Below are 19,057 nucleotides of genomic sequence, written 5' to 3' on the forward strand. Positions count from 1 at the left end.
ATATTTTTGAGCTGGAAAATTTTAAGGGGTTGATAATGTATTTTTTTTTTCAGTTTTACTTGCACATGGATGGCAGAGGGAATTATGAGTTCAAGAAGATAACTGAAGACACAGTTGAATTTGGATCTTAAAATTCATAAACTGAACTGCTACAGAGACTGATTACTGGAAACATGTAGAATGGCAGACATTGTACAAATAAACTACGCAGCTTGTTTTTAAACAAATTAACTAGGGTAACCTAAAACAAGCTGTTAAGCGTTTACTATTATGTAGGATATTGCTAATTGTGTATATGTTGGTTTAATTATTAATATGTACTAAGAATGTCTTTATTCTTGTGGTTTAAAAACCTGCCTGAATTAAATTGGGCTTAAATCAGTGTAACCTGATTCATCCTGGGATGCAAACCATTTGAAATCAGCTGATTTGACTTTTGTAGACCTTCTTTCCCTTCAGTGAAAAGCCCTGTTAAAATTAGGGTTGCTACCTCTCTTGTTCCTGCAAAGCAGTCTTGGATTTTTTGCTCTCTTCTATGCATATTTCTGAGTTCTAACATTGTGCAGGACATTATCGCATCTTCAGATCTGTGCCCTGTTTGGTTGATGAAAGAGCTTTTTCCTTGACCAAGCCTCGTGATGTAGCCAATATGCCCTTGCTGATAAAGAATGAACCGAACCTAAAAGATGAAACTAATTCCTTCTGCTAAGAAAATTAAGCTTGTTCTGTGCTGGGTTTGGGATTCCTTTCACATTTGTCTGTCCATAGCTCTTTGCTGCTCACCAATACCATTCTCTTCCAATTTAACAAGACCCCTTTTCTTCTTCCCCCCTGCCCCACCTTTTCTGTCAGTGAAATACTATGGCAATGAAGAGTTGGGACTTACAAAAAAAAGAAAGGGAAAAGATAAGTGATGTATCAAAAAAACTTGGTGCCAGTTTCAGCTCTGAGGAAGCAAATAGCTCCCACAAGTCAAGTGTGGCACCAATCATCCTCTTGAAGTCGGTAGGAGTTAGAATGGACTCAGATCTTCATTCCTCTGAAAAATAATGTTAACCTGAAAATGGCAGGCAGATGTCTGTCATGTCTGGGCTCAGTCCTGTGATACAGCAGCTACTTTTCCTGAGTCCCTCCTTTTATCCCTCTTCAAAAAATCAGATCTAATAGTTTTAGCTGCTCTTCAGATCTGAATTTGAAAGTAAGTGATAAGGGTACTTCATAATTACTTTTCCAGTCTGTGAAGCCTAAAACAACGTTTTGTCCTTCAAATTTTTCTCTAATTTCTGTTGTGAGGTTTCTTGATTTCTGATAGATATTACTCAGTATTGATTCTTGCTGTTGTCCACGAATCGCTTGTCGCTGCTGGTTTTCTTATTCCAGCTGCCAAATCCCCTTGATGAAACCAAATTCTTTAAACAGTTTACTGCAAACTTATTTCCTCTCCCCTCCATACAAATGATTACTGTGGTGGCCATGTGACTTGTACAAAAATAAATGCAGCAAAGTGATTTTTGTCATAGAGGAATAGGAAGGTATAACTTGAACTGAATTACTGTTTAGGCTTTAAATCAAACAAGAAAACTGTTGTACAGTGAAGGTCTAGTAGTTCTTTATTGTTCCACATAAGATTTAATATATGAATGCACTACATGAAGGCGTGCATAAAACATGCAATAAATCTGCTCTGTGCATCTTTTATCACAGGTTTAGATTTAAAAAGATATCTTTTTATAAAAATGATGTGAACTTGGATGTACTGCTGTCTGTTAACTTTACCCAATTTCACTCTATTTCATGTTAAGATTGCTACCTGTTAGTATTTTTGCTTTGATCATAGTTCTAGGCCATAACCATCACTACTAATGTTCTTTCATAGTACTCAGATGCAAACAGCTAACCTAGTTTAAGAATCCGGTGATCACAGTAGACTCACTTTACAATGCATCAATGAAAATCAAAGTGTAGCATATTCAGGAGGATAAGATGCCAGAAAAAAATTTTGTGCTTGGTCCACATGATAACAAATACATAATTGCATTTTACTAATTTTTTTGTGCACTCAGGTTCTCATATCAGCCTAATTTATAATGTAGCAGGTAGCAGCATGCAGTATGTGAGGTTGTAATCTTTTATTTTTAATTGTAACTGTGAAAATATGGATGCCAGATTTTTTTTTGTGAAAGTCGTCAGCACAAATGCAACTTCTTTTATTGGAAGGGGTGTTTTAGTAGCTTTTTAGAAAGATAAAGAAAAAAACAAAAACACTTTAAAATGAGAAAGTTGTTATTGTCCCTGTGACTAGGGCAGTGGAGTAATGGACTTGAGATACTGTAACATATTTCTAACACAAGCAAAACCACACACAGCATACTTTTATATAGAACCCCAGCAACCAATGTTGTGTCTTTACAGTTCAACTGGTTAATAACAGAATTTTGTGTAAACTCAGATTTAACTAAAAAAAACAAAGTCCAATTCTGTAACCAAGGAGGAATAGGCTTGCCTTTGTAGATGACATGAAATTCATTGACATAGAGGATGCTGCTGTCTCCTTAGGGCCAGGATTTAGTCTTTCTAAATATACTGGCAGAAAGAAAAAAAAAAATCCATGCTTGATTGTAAGAGGCTTATAAAGAAAGTACAAGAAATGACTTAGAATGATATTTCTAAAAGGCCTTAAAGTATTTTGAGGTAGACTTGGTCTAATGAATGATTATTAAAATGTAATGAAAATGATCAAGTCCCAGTTACGTTGCAGGATCGCACTGTGATGCTGTATTTTATTTCTTAGGTCTCTTTAATAGCACAAGTTGGAAGTTTGTAAATTGGAATTCTGATCAATCTCGGTAAGGCAGAGTACTGATAAATATTTTCAGTTCCAAACTGTTGGCGATTTGAAGATGGTACTAGTAGTATTCAGATGGCTGCATTTCAACAGCGGTGGGAAACATTCCTGTATGTAAATACTGTAAAGTGCTTTGGAGGGGGAAACGGCGCTATATCAATGTAAGACATTAAGTGCCTCTGAAATAATAAATCTAAAGACAAAATACATCTAGGCTTTTTATGTTTCTTCATGTGATTAGGAATTTTGTATCCATATGGTTGAGTGCATGTTAAACACCAAATTCCTTAATGAGTTGATTGACTTGCGTTCAACTTACGAAGTCAGCAGTACTGCCTGAAATTCCCCTTGGAATCAGCCAGATGATGCCATCCAGTTGTAGGCTTAAGAAAAAAACAGGAACTCAATACTTGAAGATCTGTTCTTAGATCAATCAGGTTATAGCTGCATTAATCCATCTTAAATCTTCACTGATTCTGATCTCTCTTCTTTTTCTCCACTGTCTACTTCTTTTCCTCTCAAGGCTACTGATACTATAAGGGTGTAGGCCTGAATAAGATTAACAGCAGTACTTAAGTGGTAATTATTTTGAGTGCTTCCTAATCCTTGTACTTTGGGGAAAAATAGGTTAATCACTACTGTCAGGATACTTGAAACTCAGTCGTGTAAGAGTGAAACCAAGATATACTTAGATGAACTGATACTAAAGGTCTTATCCTGTAATTGGTGCTTTCTAATGTTAATACTATTTTTTCCTTCTCTAACTGAGATTGTGTGCAACAAGTGTGTTGTGTAGCATTCTTAAAGGGTAGAGCTGCCTTTGGAAGGAAGTTTCTCAACTAGGGATTCAGTCTAAAAATCTTTCTACTTGGCTGATGAGCTGGATGGAAAAAAAATGACCTTTTATGTCATAAATGTGATATTCAGTACTCTAACATTTAGGGCAGTGTGGTCTTCTATGTGTACAGTTCTGGACTCTGCTACCCAGTTTGTTTCCAAATCCTTGCTTTGTATGCTTGAACACTAATTCTTCCTTATGTAGAGGAAAAACATCAGTTTATGTAATGGTACAACTGAAATCGTGGAGCAATGTGTTAAAACTCATTTTTGATAATCAATCTACAATCCTTTGAGGATGTTCAATACCCTTAGTTCAGTGTTTCTGAATGGTTTGCTAAATGTCCAGGCTACTGTCCTGTCTTAGCAAAAATTGAGCTTTCCTGACAAAGACTGCTTGTTTGGGAGTTGATGGTACACATAAAGCACAAGACTGGAATGATCTGCAAGGTGAACAGACCATTGTCAGCCTTGTCATCTTCCATCCCCAGAGCAAAGCATGCATCACTGCATGTTTTTTTTTCCTTTTTTTTGTAAGAAAAATCCAGCTGCCTTCTGACCCTTGTAGTTAATCTGGGAAAAGTTGGCAGCGTGAACTCCATCTGGGCCAGTACTCATGTTGTAGGGATGTTCCTTGCCCAAAAGAGGCATGCACAGTGGAGGAGACACACCTGGCTAGACAGCCCGTGTATAAAATTACTTCAGCATCATTTGAGGGTGACTTGTACTATGAAGATAAGTCTGGAGGCATTGCCACTTCACTAGCTGTCCTGTATACAAGAGAAAGCTAATTAGTGAGAAATGAAGCAGCAGTGTGGTTCTCTTCATGGAGTGCCACCATGATGCTTACTTGACAGACTTTTAAAATGAAATCATAATTGGAATTGACAAAAGAGTCATTACACCTTAGCAAAGTTGGGGATTTGATCTCTGTGTTTCTTAAATCTATATAGAAGTGTAGTATCCCATAGCTTAGCACTGGAGAGAGAATTCAGTGATTTCTTTTTTCCCCCATAGAATTCAGCCTTCTGCAGACCCAACAGGTAGCAGTGCATTGTCTAATCTCAGTCTTCTTCAAGCTGTCAACATGGAAGTTGCATGTCAGGATTCTAATCCGTGCCCCCTGGTCCAGAATGAGTGTGAGTATACAAAGTGAAGACTTTAAAATAGAGTGCTGCAGGAAGTGTATTTGCTCTTGTGTGTGTGCATACTTGCTTTTTAATTTTTTGAGGATATCCTTTTAACAGTTATGGGTCAGTCTGCCTATTCTGTCCTTAGGTTAGTTTATTATTAATTAATAGGCATCTTATTCCCTGACTTCAGTGGGGAACAGACTGCCACCCTCACCGCTCCTTCCTGCTACAGTCAGGTTTATTATAATTAATAATTATACAATTATATATTGCCTTAAACTTGAAACTTTAGAATTATTGTACAGTAAAGGTTTCTACATGTGTGTTTGTGTATTCTGATGAAACTCATCTTGTCATGTGCATTCATACACAAGATGAAATGGGTTTTGTCTTGAAACAGAAAATACAGCCAAGCTAGATTACTGCAGAAGGAATTTCTTCTATGTTAAAACCTTAAAAGAATGTTTCTTCATTGTTGCACCGTCATCTTTGAAGTGCTGCGTCATTTTCTCGCCCTGCATGCAAAACCAGAGCCAGATTATAAACAGCCTGGAACTCTACAGACTGTCTGAAGGGAATAGTTTAAAAAACAGGATAGACTCAAAATTTACATAAAAAATAATATGCTCTATGTCTGCTGAAATTCCATAGGGCTTGACTTCAGAAACTAAAGACACTTTGTCAGTAATTCTGTGAGGAATGCAATGGCGTAAGAATGATCATTGGCGTTTCAGAATACAAAAGAAGGGGAACCTCTGACACCCTGTGCATATGGAATATGTCTTTAACAAACCCGACCTAACAATGACAAACTCTTTCACTCTGGTTAGAAACCTCACCCTCAGTGACCTTTGTCAAGTCTGTATTGTAACGATTTAATACCATCTTTTAGGGGTAAGAGGAGCTATTGTGCCATAGTGCCCAGCCTCATTCCGCACTCTGCTTTTCCACAAACCACCATCCCTGTTCCCCATCCATCCCATTCTGGGAAACACAGCGTCCACACATGATGCCACACCAAAATAGAACAGAACTGGAAAAATGAAGTCAGTGCTGTCTGGACAAAACTGAGGCTGCTGAGAATGGTTTACATGGGCAGAAATAAGGAACTCCACCTACATGACAGAGCAAATTTTCTACATGAAAAAAACTTGGGTTTGGCACAAATCAATTTTTTTTTTTAAACCTTGATTATAGAAAGTTTGAAGAATGCTGCTCTGGAAAAGCCACACCACATATGTTCTTCCACGTAACCAAATATACCCTTTATTTTCTGAGATGGAATGGTTTATTGCAATCAGGTGCTAAGAAACATTTGACTGTTTTCAAAGTTTGTGAATCATGACAATGTAAGTAGTGTGAAGATGCTCCCAAAAATAAACCAGCCTTTTATTTATTTATTTTATTGTGGTGTGGCAGCTGCAGGAATATGTTGACACAAAAGCCACAGAGCTCAAGACAGCTGTGTCAGAAGCTGCTAATATGCCAGACTTAGTACAACATTGAAAGATAACTGTCTATAGAAGGGCCAGTGAGCTGAAGTGCTTTGGGGAAACAATGGTTAAAGAAAATAAATGTGTGCTAGAGGCTTCTTAAAACCCCAGTGCAATCTTATACATTGCAACAGGACTTCTCTGGAAAGCCATGAGCTATTAGCAAATTTTTTTCCATGCATAATAAGGAATTAAGGGCCAAGGTCAAATCTGCACATTGGCATTCTGTTCTTTTTTAACCCGCAAACGCTAGGTATATAATAAAAAGTTAAAGCAGATTTTCTGTGACGGAATAGTTGTATTTTTAGTTGTCCAAAGTAAAGAATTTTGGAAAGGCTGCTTGAAGTTAATGCTTTATTCTTCACAAAAATCTTGTAATGATTAGGATATATTCTGCAAACTTCCCTGCACCTCCTCTGAGGTGCTGGGGTGTGCTGTGCCAGGGGGATGCTGCTGGTGAGGACCAACTTGCATTGGTGAGTCTGATGGACGGGGTAGTTCCTGTGTACACCCTATAAGTTTTTCTCCCCAGCATTGTATATAAGGTAGTGATCTATCTCAAAGAAACAGCACTGATGAGCAGCCTCTCACGTGGGGCCTATTCCTCTGGCAACTTCTTGTGCCTGTCTTGCCTCTAAGGTGGAAGGTCATTCCCTGAAAAGTTTTTGGGGACTTGCTTTTTTTGAGACAAGCTCAGTAGAACTCAAAGCATGTAAAACCCGAAATAGCCCCTGTTACAAATGCAGTTGCATTCCAGCTGGTCTCTTCCTATTTGTGCCTTTTTTTAACTTGTCACTGGACAGAGAGCATGTTATCATAGTTCCAAACATACTTGTACTTCAATTTACACAGCTTTCGCTGCACAATTTTTGTCACGTGCAGTATTGACACATTTTCCAGTGCTCCTTGGAAGACCTTAGCTGCTTCTCAGAGGTTCTCAGTCCACTCCTCCAAGAGTTAAAAGGACAGCGAGGCATACTGTTTGAGGCATACTGAGGAAAGAAAGTCTGGTAAGTTTAACATTCTCTGTGAAAATCTCTTGATACTGAGCTACTTCTGAGTTTTCTGAGACTAGAGGAGAAGGAAATACGGTTTTGTGAAGATTTAACACCATCAAGCACAGGGTAAATAAGTACTTGCTGCTAACTGAAGGATTGTTGAGTATGGCTGTGTTTCCAATGGCACTTGAAAACTGGACAAGATAAGGTATGTTATAACTGAAAATCCTTGGAGAAGCTGGCAGAGTGAAATGCAGACTCGATGAAAGATACAGGAACTGTTCAGGGAGAGAGCTGCTCCCACATTTCCCATTGGGTCTCTTCAAACTATTCTAATGAACTGTTGCTCTTCATTACTAGGAAAAAGAAGATGTAACAAATTTCACATGCACTTTTCCTTCAAATTCTGGTGAAATCTATTCAAACGGGGGTGGAGGGTGGGGTGGTGTATCAGCATACTAGCCATTTAGGAAAATTTGCACTGATAGCATACTGATTATGCCCTTTTTTGCCACTTGGGGTCATCTTTCCTAAGTCATCTGAAAGAGCAAACATTCTGTTGAAGGATTAATGTTGTAGAGATGTCTCATAGAGTATAGATTGCTTACACAGTTTTAACATAGCTGTACAAAGAGTAAAGGAGGAGTAGATGTGTTTGTGGTTCTACTCCTGTGGTGACAGCTGAAGCTGACATATGATGGTATGGTTGCAACCTTGATGCTTAATGGAAGCAAAAGAACCCATGAATAGAGTGGAAAGATGGAAGATAAGACTATCAATTCTATGGAGATATGTATTTGATGTGAATGGATAGTAAAGTATGAAGGCAGCAGAGGGAAAACCTTTTATGTTAATCAAGAATGTACTCTTTTAATTAAATTAAAAAACAAATAAAAAACCCCACTTTTTTCTGAAATAAGGACTACTTATTCGAGTAGGTTTTAAAATCTCTCTTGTCATTCTAGGTCATTTATTACACTAGATTTTTAATTGAGTTATATGATTACTGAAGAGCTAACTAAAAAATGAAAGATCTCATTGGGAGAATGTCTCTATTCAGAGGAAGGAGATTTTTAATTAAACCACTCTTTTGATGAAATAGTTTTGTGAATATAATACTACTTAGCTATTTAAATATGACCTGAAGCAATATGGTAAAAAATATGAAAATAAAAATAGAAGAAAAGGCATTGTAGAGGCTTACCGAGATCTTTAACTGTGAATGTTCTTTGGGTTCAGATTAATAATTTCATTGCTAGTTAATAAGTCAATAAAAATGTGTCTATGTAATGGCAAGTAGGTGCACTGAGACATTCAGAACAGTGCTAGCAAATGCTCTGGAAGTTATTGATCTAATTATGGTGACCAAGGGAAGCTGTAGAGAATGAAAAAAAACGCTGCCATGCTATCAGTATATTCCTAGTTGTTGATTAAGGGATATATATTTATTCTGGTGCTTTATTTTTGTTTAAATGAGATCCTAACAAGTTGTTAGGATCTCATTTGCAGAAAAGGTAAGTGCATCTTTGGGGAAGAACATGTCATGGAAATGAGTAGGAGATGGATGGGAGGAATCGAAACAACAACGGAGCTGGGGGGAGTAAGGAATAGAAAAGTTGTGAACATCTCATAGGAACAAATCACTGAAGTATGTCACTAATAGGGCACACATTTTTACAAGAGAAACAGGCATAATCCCTGCAACTGGATTTACAAATAGTACCTGGCTATTAAAGCCCTGGAGGCAGTCAATAAGGTTGTGTCTTTATTCCCAGGTAATGGCAGGTTTTACTGAAAGAAATCACCCCTGAAGCAAATCTTCCTTTGAAACTGCCTAATTCACTTGCAGTTAGGGGCTGGGGAACTGCAGGAAAAGTCGTTCCTTCTGGGTCCTTGTGGAGATACTGACATGGGCTGGGTTAGAGCCCTTGCCAGAAGAAACAAAACAATCTGGGTGGTGGGAACGTATCCCACCATAGGGTGGAGGGCAGAGGAGATTTGCAGCACGTCTTTCCTGGTCATTATACCCTGAGCTTTGTAAGTGTCCCACTGTAAAGCACTGGAGGACACACAGCAACAAATATGGGAAGGGCAGCTTTCTGTGAGTCTCTCTGTTCAGAGTGTGGGTGAACAGCAAGAGAGAGAGTATGGCATGGTGAATAACACCACACCAAATGGTTTTGGAAAGATTTTCAGCTGGCCAATTCCTGTTTCTGTCCTGTCTAACAGATTGTCCTTTGTGTTTGAACAAACAAAAAATAAAATCAACAACAACAAACCACCACACTGGGACTTCTCTCTCAGTAACAAACCTAGGTGATAGAAAGCACAGTTACGTGTATGTGGGTAAATACTGAGGAACTGCAGTTACTGAATTGACTCTCAAGTCCTTTCAAAAGCCCACATGTTCCTGTGTATTCTAAAGTTATAATACTGTGTAGCAATTACTACTAACCTGGAAAACAATTAGCATTGCAAAACTGAACCAAGAAGGACGTATTTTGTAGCGGTTCATTCTCGCTCCCTCTATGTAGAAAGTTTGTCCTGAGTTGCCACATGGACCATGATCCAAGTTAAGCTTATAATCGCGTTCTTATCATTACATGCCTCTCAGCAGCAGCCTTCTCACAATGAAAAGCTGAGTCTGCTAGAAACAGATTAGCTAAGCTGTCTGCTGCTATTTGTCATGTGTTTATGGAGTCTTGTAAAGTTCATTTTAAGTGATGGCAGTAATTTTATCATCTGTAATGTTAGGACTAGCAGAAAACTAGCATCACAACATCAGCCTTCATTCACTCGTGTGAAGAATTTGGTTTTAAAGCAGTATTATGGTAGTGGCTTGTTACAGTATGCAGTGTCACACATTCATTTGTACAGGAAGGGTACACAAGTATATACCGTGGGTACCCTTTTCCACAATAGATGTCAAGGAGCAAATCAGCAGATGGGAATTAGGATTGTCAGTAGGAACACTTGGTGACAGAAACCTGCTTACGAGATAAGCCAGGGAAGGTAGGTACGTAGGAAAACCTTCTATTTCTCCTATTGATTCCCTGGATTGCTGGCTCTGTCTTCAATTTTTACAGTGCTAAAGCTGGCCACGTGTGTGCTGTAGATGGGATCTAGTATTTCTCCCTAGTGACAATACCTCTATTCAACAACTTTTTTCCACCCTGATACTGTGAGAAAGTTGAATCTCTGCATAAAGCAGTTCACCTGGGCTGTATACACCGATCCAAGGAATAATACTTGCAGATTTTTTTTTTTTTTGGGGGGGGGGGGGGGGGGGGGGGGGCCGAAATCACCAAAGCCCAATTCTTGACTGTCTCCACAAACAGCAATAAAACTTTTGAAATTGGATCTGTAGGCCCTGTGACTCTGGTTACTTACTATTGATGAGGCAATAAAGTACTGTAGCTAGGGAGCAGAAGCACCACAGTTTTCCAAAACTTGTGCAGCAGGGGTCATTCTTAATGCCGTTTAAGGTGCTGTTTGCATATCTATGGGTGTTCTTCCTTTCTTTCAATAAAAACAACCTTCATATTCAGAACAAAAGAAAAACTCCTAAGTAGTGAAGCATGATCTATAATTTTTCTATGTAGATGACGATAATCAAATGCATGATATAGCTTATTGAATGCTGTGCAGTTTTCTACGGGCTTTAATTTTCTTATGAACTTTCCCCTTTACTGAGCTTTGCACTGAATGAAACCACTGAAGTAGAACAGCAGAGGCAAGGGGAGTAATGGTGACAACTTTGGAATGCTTTTAAATTTACTCCCACACACTCTTCATATTTTTGATTGCTGGTGTAACATTCCTCCTTACAAGGTTTGTGCATCAGCAGAAAATGCATCAAGCAGTTATTGCACAATATTATGTAAACAATTTTTTCCCACCCTGTGAAAAACAGAAGTCAAGGACAAAGAAAATGACCATAAATCACACTGGCATATTCACAGGACTCTTAATCCATACAAAGAAGTATCTATTGTATAGTAAGGATGACAAATATCAAATACAATTCTGTAAAAATTGATAGGTTGGGATACTCATAGGTTATTATCATAAACACAATGGATATTCTCTTTAAAGGCACATATAAAGTTTTGAGATACACAGCCAATTAGTGTAAACTGTAAGATTCATTTTTTCCCATTCCTTTTTTTTTTGCTGTTTGTTTCTTTCCTGTTTTGGTGCCTATCCCCACCATTAGCAGCATCAAGAGGTATCAAATTGCAGCAGTTCTTATCTCTGGGCCATGCCCCATAGTGCCTTGAATAAACACAAATACCGCAACTGCTTTAGGCAACGGTGTGGGAATCCCTAAATAGACATCCAAACGGGTGGGTGTCCAATATACTTTCCATTAGAATGAGAAATTGATACTGAATAATAACTCAAACAAGCAACTTGGAAAAAGGCAAGAGCAAGAGCAAACCAAGAACAACTTGGAACTCTTCAAAACCTTTTATCAGTTCATGAAGTATGTCTTCTATTTTTATCCTTACAGATATGTGCCCTGATGGTCTATTTTACCTGGTCCCGTTTAGACTTCCAACAACTTTTCTAAACTGCTGTCACAAGATATGTTTCCTAAACATATTTTTAACTTCAGTTCTTGAATGAATATTGTACTTTGTCAAAAAAAAGGCAAAAGAAAATCCTATTTTCCCAGTCACCTTTATTTCACTAGAGTATAAATTAATAAAGTATAAATTAGTATCATAAATACAGATATCACCAGTACAAAAATTAGATTGACATTCATAAAATAAATATTAAAATAGTCATAGCAAAAGGTACCTCCGAAACCTATCACCAACATGATTTGAATCTATACTGTACCACAGAACCTACTGATTCACCGTTTAATACAAAATAAAATTAAAAATGCAGTAAATACTGCTACCTACTCAGTGTTTGCCTGAGGTGAGTTATTATTGCCTCAAACTGCAAAATATTTACCCTAACACTTGCTTGGAACCATCGGACTACCCTGTTTGTACAAGTAGAGGTGTAGTGTAATCCAGATATGCTTTCCATATGGTTAGCAGCTATCTACCTCAAGAGTGTTCATTAAAGTCACCAATAGACTAGTTTCAGTTTGTTTACCACTGATTGCATATATGCATAGATAAATAGACCAAGCCAATTTTATCCAAGAAGTGCAGAAATGATAGTAGCATCTTTGTCCCATCTGAACTAACAGACCATTTCACCAGTTAATAATGTTGTAAGAAAGTCAGATAAATAGAGGTTTTTGTTTCACAGAAACAGAAAATTGTTCCTTTTAGTTAGTAAAAGAAACGTATTTTTCAAAAGTAGTGTTTTTTCCCATCACAAGTACCATAAGTTGTCTGGCTCAGTAAGGCTTATACTTTAGAATACCTGGCCAAATCAAAGACTCATTTGATTCTAGCTGAGAATCCTGTTTCAAACAGGACAATACAAGGTGCTTGGGAAGAGTATATGTGCAGGGTAATCATACTGTAACAGATCAGAATACTCTTCCAGCCTCCAGCCACTAGTGACACGAGGGCTTCCTGGTATCTGGGGATTTTTCATCTGTGACTGTCTAATAGATCTTCGAATCACATAAGGTTTTGGCTTCAAAACTCCTTTACCAGAGAGGCTAAAGGTTTCACCCAATTCACTTTTTTTTTTTTTGCTTTGGAACTGCCATGAGTATCCACAGTAGTTTTTCCTTAGATACCATTAAACGGTTCTTTTTCTCTTGCAGCTTTTGCTTTTTTGCGTTTACACAGGATCACTGATAGAACAATGGCAAGAGTGATGACTGCAATTGCTATCGCTGCTATGATGATAAAGACTTCTGCTCCATATTCTGTAGGATAGAGAAAAAAATCCAACGTTCAGTTATCAGAGACATGTCACAATACAAATTCTTAGAACCCACCCGACTGAACTCAAAAACTGCTTTCTATATTTAACAGCATCACAGAATTAGAACGATCACCTCAACATGAACTAAGTTCATTTTAAAATGGAATTGTTGAACTCATGTAATATTTCACATGGTCCACAATAGGTTTTAAACTAGATAGTACACTAAAATACCATGTTACCACTTCAAGACTAGGCCAAGCACCTCCCCAAACCCCTGCATTAATTCTGTGAAACTACGTCCAAGTGGATTTCTTTTTTTAGGCTAGAAGCTAGAAAACACCAATAGAAGAGATTTTTATTCAATTTACTAGAATTCAAAACTGTTGTGATATATGAAAGTATACATCTAGGTAAGAAAGTTAATTAGAGACAGCCAATTCTGGGAAAGGTTTTCTACTTTTTTTTTCCCCTACAGATGAGATAGTCTCATCTGATATAGTAATGTGATACTATTTAATAAATAATCATGGCTTTATACTGAAGAAAGTTGTTTTCCAAATTGTTTGTTTGGAATTAAACTGGCTGATTCACTGACCACTCACTAACTTATTTACCAGCAAAGAAGTCAGTTTGTCGGCTGACATGGCATTGTAACAGTAAAGAAAGTCTCAGAAAGAAATCTCATCTGCTTTTGACATAGTAACTAAAGTTTAGTTCAAACTGCAAGTCAACAGAAGTGCCGGTTATGCAGGTTTCCAGCACTCCTATTCTGGATTGCTAATCAATCACTTCTTATGGGACCCAGTACTGGAAGGATCTGAGGCAAACAATGGAACAACAACACAAAGATGAAGGCCAGTGATGAGATCTGAAACGTTGGTGGCCAGCCATCAACTCAATTTAAAACTAAAACAAAGCAGTGTAGCAAAACCCTGAAACCAATTCTATCCAGCTGAAGATGCTGGACTCTTTTTTCCTTAATGGCGTTCTTCCCGTGAGTTTCCACATTTGTCTGTGTCCCCTTGGTTATAGAACAAATAGTTTATTCTACAACTTAGGCATCACACTTCAAGGAAGTACGAAATATATTCAAAAATCAAAGCACTTTTTTCTTGCAATGCTAAAGACAGCATGACATAATTCACGAGATACATACCATCTAAGATAGTTCTTCCTACACTGGTACAAAGCACCATGCTTTCTTGACCAGTACGGTTTTCTCTGCGAGAGGGAATGATTGCCTGTATGTAGAAGCAGTAGTTGTTTTTGTTGTCAACGCTTATTTCGAAAGTATTGCTTTTTGTAGTTGCATCTTTCTGTAAAGAAAAAAAACATCAGGAAGATATTCTCTGCAAAAATGCTAGCTCTTAAGGTGGTACAGAAATTATGCAGCATTCTATAGCTATGGAATACATAAAAACTAGAGCAAGACCTTACCTTTCCAGAACTTTGATCTTTCCAGTAATAGAGTTTGTATTCCAGGTCATGTTTGAAAATATCTCGAATACTTTGAAAGCTTCCATTAGGAAACATATAAGGTGTAAGTGGATCTTGGAACACAATATTCAGTTTGGAATCCTGTGTGTAATGCTGGATCTCTGGTTTTCCAAGAACAGCTAAAAAAGCATTTTTAGGATTAAAACACTATTATTATCTTCCCCCCCCCCCCCATATCAGCTATTCTATGGTTTTATTGTTTTCTATATAATATGCTCTTTTTCTCTTCCTCCCTCTAATTCCTTCCCTCCTCAAATGAATTATAAGTTTACTGAGCCAAGGCAGTACAGGATTATTAACAAATATCTGTATCTAGTACACAATGGTAATAAAATGTTCAATTTACTGCAGTGAGAAACAAGTCGTAAATAAAATCTTAGACACTGCCCTGCAACAGGGAAATCTTTACACCTGTATGTTTTCTTCTAAAATATCAGTAGGGCTACTAAAAGAATCTATAGGAAAAATCTTTAGGCCAAATACAAACCTTAAGTCAGTGGAAATCATTTTGAAATGAAGTTTATGATAAGATTTAATTGGCAATACTACTCACTCTGATTATAAGGTGTGAATTTTTCAGAGCTTGCAAAAGGTGGTTCTTCAAAGTTATCCATCCCTGTGGATTGTACAGACAATATATGTGCTGTATAGGTCTCTTTCACATTCCTGAGTGCATCAGTAACATCACACTCTGTTTCCGTGGTCAGTGTGCATTTTTTTTTTGTGTCAGATGTCTGTCTGAAAAGAGTAAGAACAAAGTGTCAACTCTTCCCAAGCAGGCTTTTACAAGCTATTTATATATGTTAAAAACATTTTTCCCCTCAGACTGTATAGATTTCCCTCAGTCAGTGGAACAACCTTTCAGGTATAGGCTGAAAAGTAGAAGAAAAACCAAACCAAACCTGACCATAGTTCTGTACAGGTATATTTCACAACTCAAAGTAGAATCAAGTAAGTAAAGTATGAGCAATAGTAATTACAGTAAGATGTCATTGGATACACATATGAATTAACAATATGAACTTATATGAGTTGAACTGAAACCAGAAGCAGTTCTGATTTTGTTTTTCCTTCTGTTGACTTATGAAAAAAAAGATGTGTAAATCACTTAGAAAGCGTTCTCCCTGATCACTGATGCATCTGAAAACTATTGCCTTAAGAAACATTAGTTGTACTAGGAAGCTGCCACGTAAATTAATCGTTTACAATGTCTCCTCATTAATGTCACTTGTGTTTGCATCTATGCAGGTAGAAATGTCACTAAGAACTTGACACTAGCAGCAATTTTAATTGCAGAATTGCATTATAGAAACAAGAAAAAATATTGACAAAAAACATGACCCATTAATTCTCTTGGTTTTTAAAGGGCTGAGGGTGGGTCCATTTTCTTGAGAAATAATGAATAAACTGGTAAAATAAGTGTTAATGGCTCACTTTGCATTCTCGCAAGAAGGAACAGAAAAACAGATTTGATATTACTGCTTCAATTCTTTTTCTTGTTTTTGTTGGTGAATTAAGGAAAAGAAAAATTGTGTAAACTTAGCTGAAAGAGAAAGAACGATGACTGGAAATTAACAAGTGAGTTTTCCTCCTGGTAGGTCAAACTTTATTTAAGAGTTGCCAGAAGTCCCTTCCCACTTCACTAGATTTCTTATGTCACAGATCTGTTCGTTTTAGTATCCTTCCTTTGAAACAGGACAGAATAGATTTGATCTTGGTGATCAATCAAATGTACTTTCGTAAGAGTACACGGAAGAGAAAGAAAACATTTAAGTGCATTTCATCCATGGGAACACCTTGTCTGAAGAAGTGCCTCTGTATCAGAACTACACTTGATTCTACACTGAATCTTGGGCAAACAGGCTTCAGTATTTCACAAGCAAAAATGTCTGGAAATAAACTCCAGATTCACAAAACATTTCAAAGTGCACAGTGCTAGATAAGGCTCTGTGTCCTTTTGATGTCTTTTTGTAGAATCACGCTGCTAAGATAGGTTGTGCCATTCTGCTAAGTATGTGCTTTTAAGTCTATTCGTTTTATCGCTCCCTTAGATTAAAGAATAAAAGGGCACATGAGACCACTGCACTGGTATTTCATCCATTAGTCATGAGAGCTCTCATTTCTAGGCAACTTTTATACACAGAAGAAACTACAGCATCATATTTTCATTAATATGTGGGAGAGCTGATGATGTGTTTTCCCTTCAGGGCATGTTTAATAATGGTCTATGAATTAATATGGGAGCTAAGAACCATACAGATTTATTACTGAACTTCACGGAAGTTTTTGTGCAGTATTAAAAGAGGTGTTAGACACTTCACATAAGCTGATTGTTTTTTATGTCCACAGTATTTTATAGCTTCTATAAAACATTACGACAGGGGAAGTCTTGACGGAGCTAGACAAATAAAGGGGATTTTTAGTATTACCCAGCAAGATTAATTATACATTTATAGTGATTCACTGATTAGAATAAAATTCAGACTCATATTTATCAGACGCCTCCCAAGACCGAAGAACAAAGACTTGGTCCAGACACCTTGAAAGACATAAAAAGGTGAAATTCTCTCTAATACATGGTATGTCACATTGAGTGTCAACTTCTGAGTACCCTGCCCTACATCTCCAGTGCAGCTGGCCCACATCAAACCTCAGAATTGAAATACTGATCTAAAGCTCAACTTATCATTTCTGAAGTGGGCAAAGCCAGAAACCTGAATCAGATATTGCTATAGTTGGATATAAAGAAGTATTAACAGCTGGGTTGGCAGTTTTCCTAGACCCCTTGCCTGAGCTCTTTTCCTGTTACATTCGGTCTCAGAAATAATCAAACGCTCTGTCTGCGTCTTCTCTAGTTGCCATTAAGGTACATGCCATGGTGTTATTTACTTACCCATGTATTTCTACTGTATAGAAGTAGCCTGACGGTTTTGGTTGCCACTGTAGTATAGTTTTAAAATTGATTGAAGACCAAGTTATATTAACTGCTGTTGGTAGTTCTGTGTTACCTTTAAAAACAGAAAAGAGCATCATCAGTTGCACTGTAGGTAATTCCTGTCTCCCTGCATTCACTGCTTTGTTAAATGAGGCAGTTGCTGTTAATTGCTAAGAGAGGTTATTTTGGGCAAAAAGGCTCGGTCCTGCCCTTTGGGCTCATGCTTGACTCCATGAAGGAATGTGTCCTGGCAGAGGTGAGAAATATGAGAACAAAATTATTTTCTTTCCTGTTTCCTCTAACTCCCAGGTTGCTGAGGTAACTTATTCGGAGTCTTGTCTAAGGCTGCCTCTACTTTTTGGTCCAAGACCCCCCAAGAACTTACAAAATCTCGGACGCTTGTGGCAAAGTCCAAGAACCAAGCAAATACGGTGTAGTTCAAAATCACCCCAGCTGTATCTTCTGCAGAAAACACGAGCCCCGCTCCCCCTTTGATTTACCTGGGGAAGCCAAACCCTTCATTTACTTGGAGAAGACAAGCCCTTATACTCGGGGAAGGCGGACAAAGCCCTCCTGGGGCAGCGGCCGCCCGCACCCCGCGCCCCCCGGCCCGCCCCCGCCGAGCAGGCCGCGGCGCCGCCGCCGCTTCGGGCAAGAGCGGCGTGGGGCAGCGGGCCGGGAAGCCCCGAGCCGCGGGAAGCGCCGCGACCTCCGCGACCCCGGGCGGCCGGCGCTGCGCTTGGCGACACCCTCATCACCTCCCGCAGCCCGCTCTGCCCCCCGCAAGCTCAGCCCTGCGGCCGAGGCGAACAGACCTCACCCCCGCCCCAGCGCCCCCGGTACCCAAAGGGCTCCCCTCAGCAGAAGCCGGCCCGAGGCCACCCCAGCGCTCCGCAGCCGGAGCGGGGACGGGGACGGAGCCCCCGCCGTCGCGGGGCGGCTCACCCCGGGGGGGGCCGCCCTCTCAGAGGGTCCGAGCCCCGCGCCCTCCGCCCGCTGATACCCACCGGCGGCGGCCAGGCGCCACAGCAGGGCGCCGAGCAGCAGAGCCCGGGATCCGGCGTGGGTGCGCAGCATCTTCGAGGGGCGGATCGGCGGTGAGCTGCGAAGGGGCGGGAAGCGCGGGCTTATATCTGATGGGACAGAGGCGGGGACTGCCGGCGCCTCGCCGGTGGGAGCGGCGGAGGCCGGGAGCGCGGGGGACGGGAGCGGCGGGGCGCAGGGCAGCGGAGGCGGAGCGGGGTGCCCCTTGCTCCCCGGTGTCCCCGCTGCCGGGCCGCGGGACGCGACGGGCGCTGCTGGGGCCGGGCGGCACGTTCCGGAGTGCCGGGGGCGTGTGCCAGCCCTCGCCTCGCCGCACCAGACGGCACCGGAGGGCCGCGCTGTGACACTGCTCCTCGGTTCTCTCTCCCTGTCCTCACGCCTGAGCGACGCGTGCCGGGGCTCACCTGTCCGCACAGGCGCCAGGC

The 19,057-nt window shown here is 39.6% G+C and overlaps 3 protein-coding genes across 3 annotated transcripts in view; 2 read left to right on the top strand and 1 right to left on the bottom strand.

Moving 5' to 3' along the window:
• ABCD3 (ATP binding cassette subfamily D member 3) overlaps nt 1-3,054 on the top strand; it is a 29,918-nt gene extending 26,864 nt beyond the window's left edge. Inside the window, exon 23 of the mRNA XM_048067267.2 lies at nt 54-3,054. Within this exon, the coding sequence (XP_047923224.1) occupies nt 54-131 (78 nt within the window). The 3' untranslated portion in view covers nt 132-3,054. The remainder of the gene's footprint in view (nt 1-53) is intronic.
• A 3,726-nt stretch (nt 3,055-6,780) lies between these two features.
• Nucleotides 6,781-19,057, top strand: part of SLC44A3 (solute carrier family 44 member 3) — a 116,920-nt gene continuing 104,643 nt past the window's right edge. Inside the window, exon 1 of the mRNA XM_048067265.2 lies at nt 6,781-7,318. The gene's annotated coding sequence lies outside the window, so the exon portion shown is untranslated. The remainder of the gene's footprint in view (nt 7,319-19,057) is intronic.
• On the bottom strand, nt 11,974-18,752 carry F3 (coagulation factor III, tissue factor). Its single transcript, XM_048067269.2, has 6 exons — nt 18,596-18,752; nt 17,547-17,661; nt 15,207-15,391; nt 14,594-14,772; nt 14,313-14,472; nt 11,974-13,154 (listed from the first exon to the last, which is right to left on the bottom strand). The coding sequence occupies exons 1-6, from the start codon at nt 18,663-18,665 to the stop codon at nt 13,015-13,017; spliced, it is 849 nt and encodes a 282-aa protein (XP_047923226.2). The 5' UTR covers nt 18,666-18,752; the 3' UTR covers nt 11,974-13,014.

The sequence above is a fragment of the Anser cygnoides genome, chromosome 8, assembly GCF_040182565.1.
Source record: "Anser cygnoides isolate HZ-2024a breed goose chromosome 8, Taihu_goose_T2T_genome, whole genome shotgun sequence".
NCBI classification, from domain to species: Eukaryota; Metazoa; Chordata; class Aves; order Anseriformes; family Anatidae; genus Anser; species Anser cygnoides.

Coding starts and splice junctions, on each gene's coding strand:
- F3 (XM_048067269.2), bottom strand. CDS start 18,665: ATGCTGCGCACCCACGCCGGATCCCGGGCTCTGCTGCTCGGCGCCCTG. Junction 17,662..18,595: donor GTGGCGCCTGGCCGCCGCCG/GTGGGTATCAGC, acceptor CTGTTTTTAAAG/GTAACACAGAACTACCAACA. Junction 14,773..15,206: donor ATTCACACCTTATAATCAGA/GTGAGTAGTATT, acceptor ATGCTTTTTTAG/CTGTTCTTGGAAAACCAGAG.